Consider the following 2538-nt stretch of genomic DNA (forward strand, 5'->3'; position numbering starts at 1 on the left):
AACATGAGCTGCTCCTTTGGAAAGGACTGTTTGCAAACTCAAGTTTATTTAAACATGAAAGGAAAGATACAGTGTTTTGTTGCAGGATTTTAGTGGAAGGTTTGGACCTAGAATTTAATGACATTTATCTTGACTAGTCTGAAGTAATTAACCATGAAAGTTTAAAAAAGGTTAAGGATTCCTTGAAAGGACACTGCAAATAACTTGAGTTTAACATCTTCGTAAATGATTGACTACTGGAGGATTTAGTCTTCAGTAAACAACATACGCACAAGCTCTGCTTTAAAACATTCTTCTTCAACCAGCTTCTGAGGCTGAAAGAAAAGTTAAGATGTTTTAGCGGCAATTCAAAAACCTGTTCTAGACTAGAGCCATTTGTGCATGCTAACATTAGCCATACTCCAGCAATTGTTTTTCCTGGGGGGGAGGGGGGAGCGGGGGGAGCGTGGAGCAAGCAAGGTAAGAATACTGAAAAATGCCTGAGGGTTTTCTGGCCTTGGAAGAGGCATTTCTAAGAAAGTAATTGCCAATTTAAATAATACGCACAAGTTAAAACTTGAGCTGTAGTCTGTTCGAATCAAGAGTATACTGCATATAACCTTGTTTCACTCCCGTAATTCAGCATTTGGATTTTTTTAAAACTTGAGGAGCTGCAAATCAGGAAGCTAATAATATGTTGCTAAGAATTTTCTCTACCCCTCAACCACTACATGCTAAGTGTACGTATTTTCTTTACTATATGTTTATTATAGACAACATTCTACAGAAAGCGGAGTGGTTCTCTCTTGAGGAACTGTTTGGGCCAGGAAGACTGCATGGGTGGGAGCAGAAGAGCTGTTCCTAATTGTCTGCTCTTTTTAAATGAGAGGGTATCAGAAAACATGCATGACTAATTCATTTACAGCCATAAGCTTCTGCCAGTTTCCCATCTGAATGCCTGTAGATCCAGAACATACAATAAATCACTTACTGTTCCATATTTAAGTAGTGTAGGCACTCCTGTTAGTTTCAGATTCTTCCTGAATTCATTGTTGGGATCTTTCCAGCTGTTCAGGAAGAAGGGGTTAAGCACAGCTTGTAGAGGTGCAGTTTGAAATTAGCCTGTTAAAATTCCTTCAAAAGGATGATTCAAAGGGTTTTGCCTTGCACCTCCCCAACCCACTTCTAGAACAAGCATGCAGATAGTTCACATTAGGGATGGTGTAGACCTCAAAACTCAAAAAAAATGCTTCATTCCTTGCAGAAAAGGATAGTTCAGTCAGTTGTTCCAACAGGTAGGTTAACCTCCAGTCCACGAATAGCAAAGTTATATCAGTTGTTGGCATTAAAACAGTTACTTACTAGGCTCTGTCTCCCACTAGGCAGTAGATGAATACGGACTCATCAGGCATGTTATGAAGTTCCCTCCTCACAACTGGTTCAGCTAGAGAGTAATTTTTAAAATCTATTAGTACTTAATACTTTTACTGTGCTACAGAATCACACGGATCTACTTTGACCAGCAAGGCTGCTAATTAATGTTTTGTCTACTTCAGGTAGAGATCTGTATTTTGTTTCATCTGGTTATCCACAAGCTTTGCAGAATTTACATCCTTAATGTTGAAGGGACTGGTCTGAGTAAAGGCCAATTTCTGCTTTAACAAGTAAGAAAAATAATCGTTGTCTCCTGTCTGCATGAAAGCCCATCAGAACAGCGGTAAGTAGTTGCCATATGTACTCTGGCATGTATGAGCTAGAAAGTTCAGTGCAATGTTTTCTGAGGAACTGCCTTCATATTCTACTGCCAGATACTGACTGGTAAGGTCACTTGACATGCGCCTCTTGACATGTAAAGTAGAGGTGAATTAACTGATTGTAAGATTCACATGTAATTGCTGGGCCTTTGTACCAGCCTCCGCCAAACATGTGACATTACATGCCATTCAGTGGAATGTGGCTAGCGAAACCGAGAGCAGCACGGACAGCTTGTTAGTGAGGCAGCAGCTTTAGCCAGCTCCTAGTCACAGCCTACGCTGCCGGTTAGATTCACGAGCTTGGTAACTGCAGCTAGAGCTTGAAACCTGAACGTCACCCAGTCTGCTCACGATCCTCGAAAATGGAGGCTGGGTACGGAGGCAGGATGTTGTGAGGCCACTCTGCACCTGGAGCTGCTAGTGGACGACCTTACATGTTCCAGGAAGGGCACCCGGGGCCTCTCCGGCTTCCTCGGGCAAACGGGAGAGAGACAGCGCGTACCCGCGGGCAGAGACACCCCGCCGCGCAGCCGGCCGAGGGCAGTTAGCACGGTCCCCGCGGGGCTGAGCGCCGAGGGCGCCCCGCCACCGGAGTCGCTCCGCCGCTGCTGGGGGCCCTGCGAGGGCCGAAGAAGGGCGCTTCCCTGCCGCTCGGGGCGCCGCCGGCCACGTCTGCCCCTGCGCCCGCCGAGGACCCCCCAGCGGGGAGCCGGGCGTCCCGCCCGCCCCGGTACACCCCGCGGGCCTCACCCGTCACGCAGTCCGGGCACCAGCTTCTGCCCTCGGCATCCTTGTCGCCGCAGAA

The 2538-nt window shown here is 46.5% G+C and overlaps 1 protein-coding gene across 1 annotated transcript; it reads right to left on the reverse strand.

The window, feature by feature from the left end:
- Positions 1-24: 24 nt before the first annotated feature.
- TXNDC17 (thioredoxin domain containing 17) lies at positions 25-2535 on the reverse strand (the record flags this gene model as incomplete). The annotated part of the gene is made up of 4 exons (XM_009278367.1): positions 25-314; positions 971-1046; positions 1342-1423; positions 2484-2535. Coding segments are annotated over 4 exons (279 nt in total), but the record flags the coding sequence as incomplete, so codon positions are not given.
- Positions 2536-2538: the final 3 nt, after the last annotated feature.

Source organism: Aptenodytes forsteri, unplaced genomic scaffold, assembly GCF_000699145.1.
Source record: "Aptenodytes forsteri isolate BGI_AS27 unplaced genomic scaffold, ASM69914v1 Scaffold66, whole genome shotgun sequence".
Lineage (NCBI taxonomy): Eukaryota > Metazoa > Chordata > Aves > Sphenisciformes > Spheniscidae > Aptenodytes > Aptenodytes forsteri.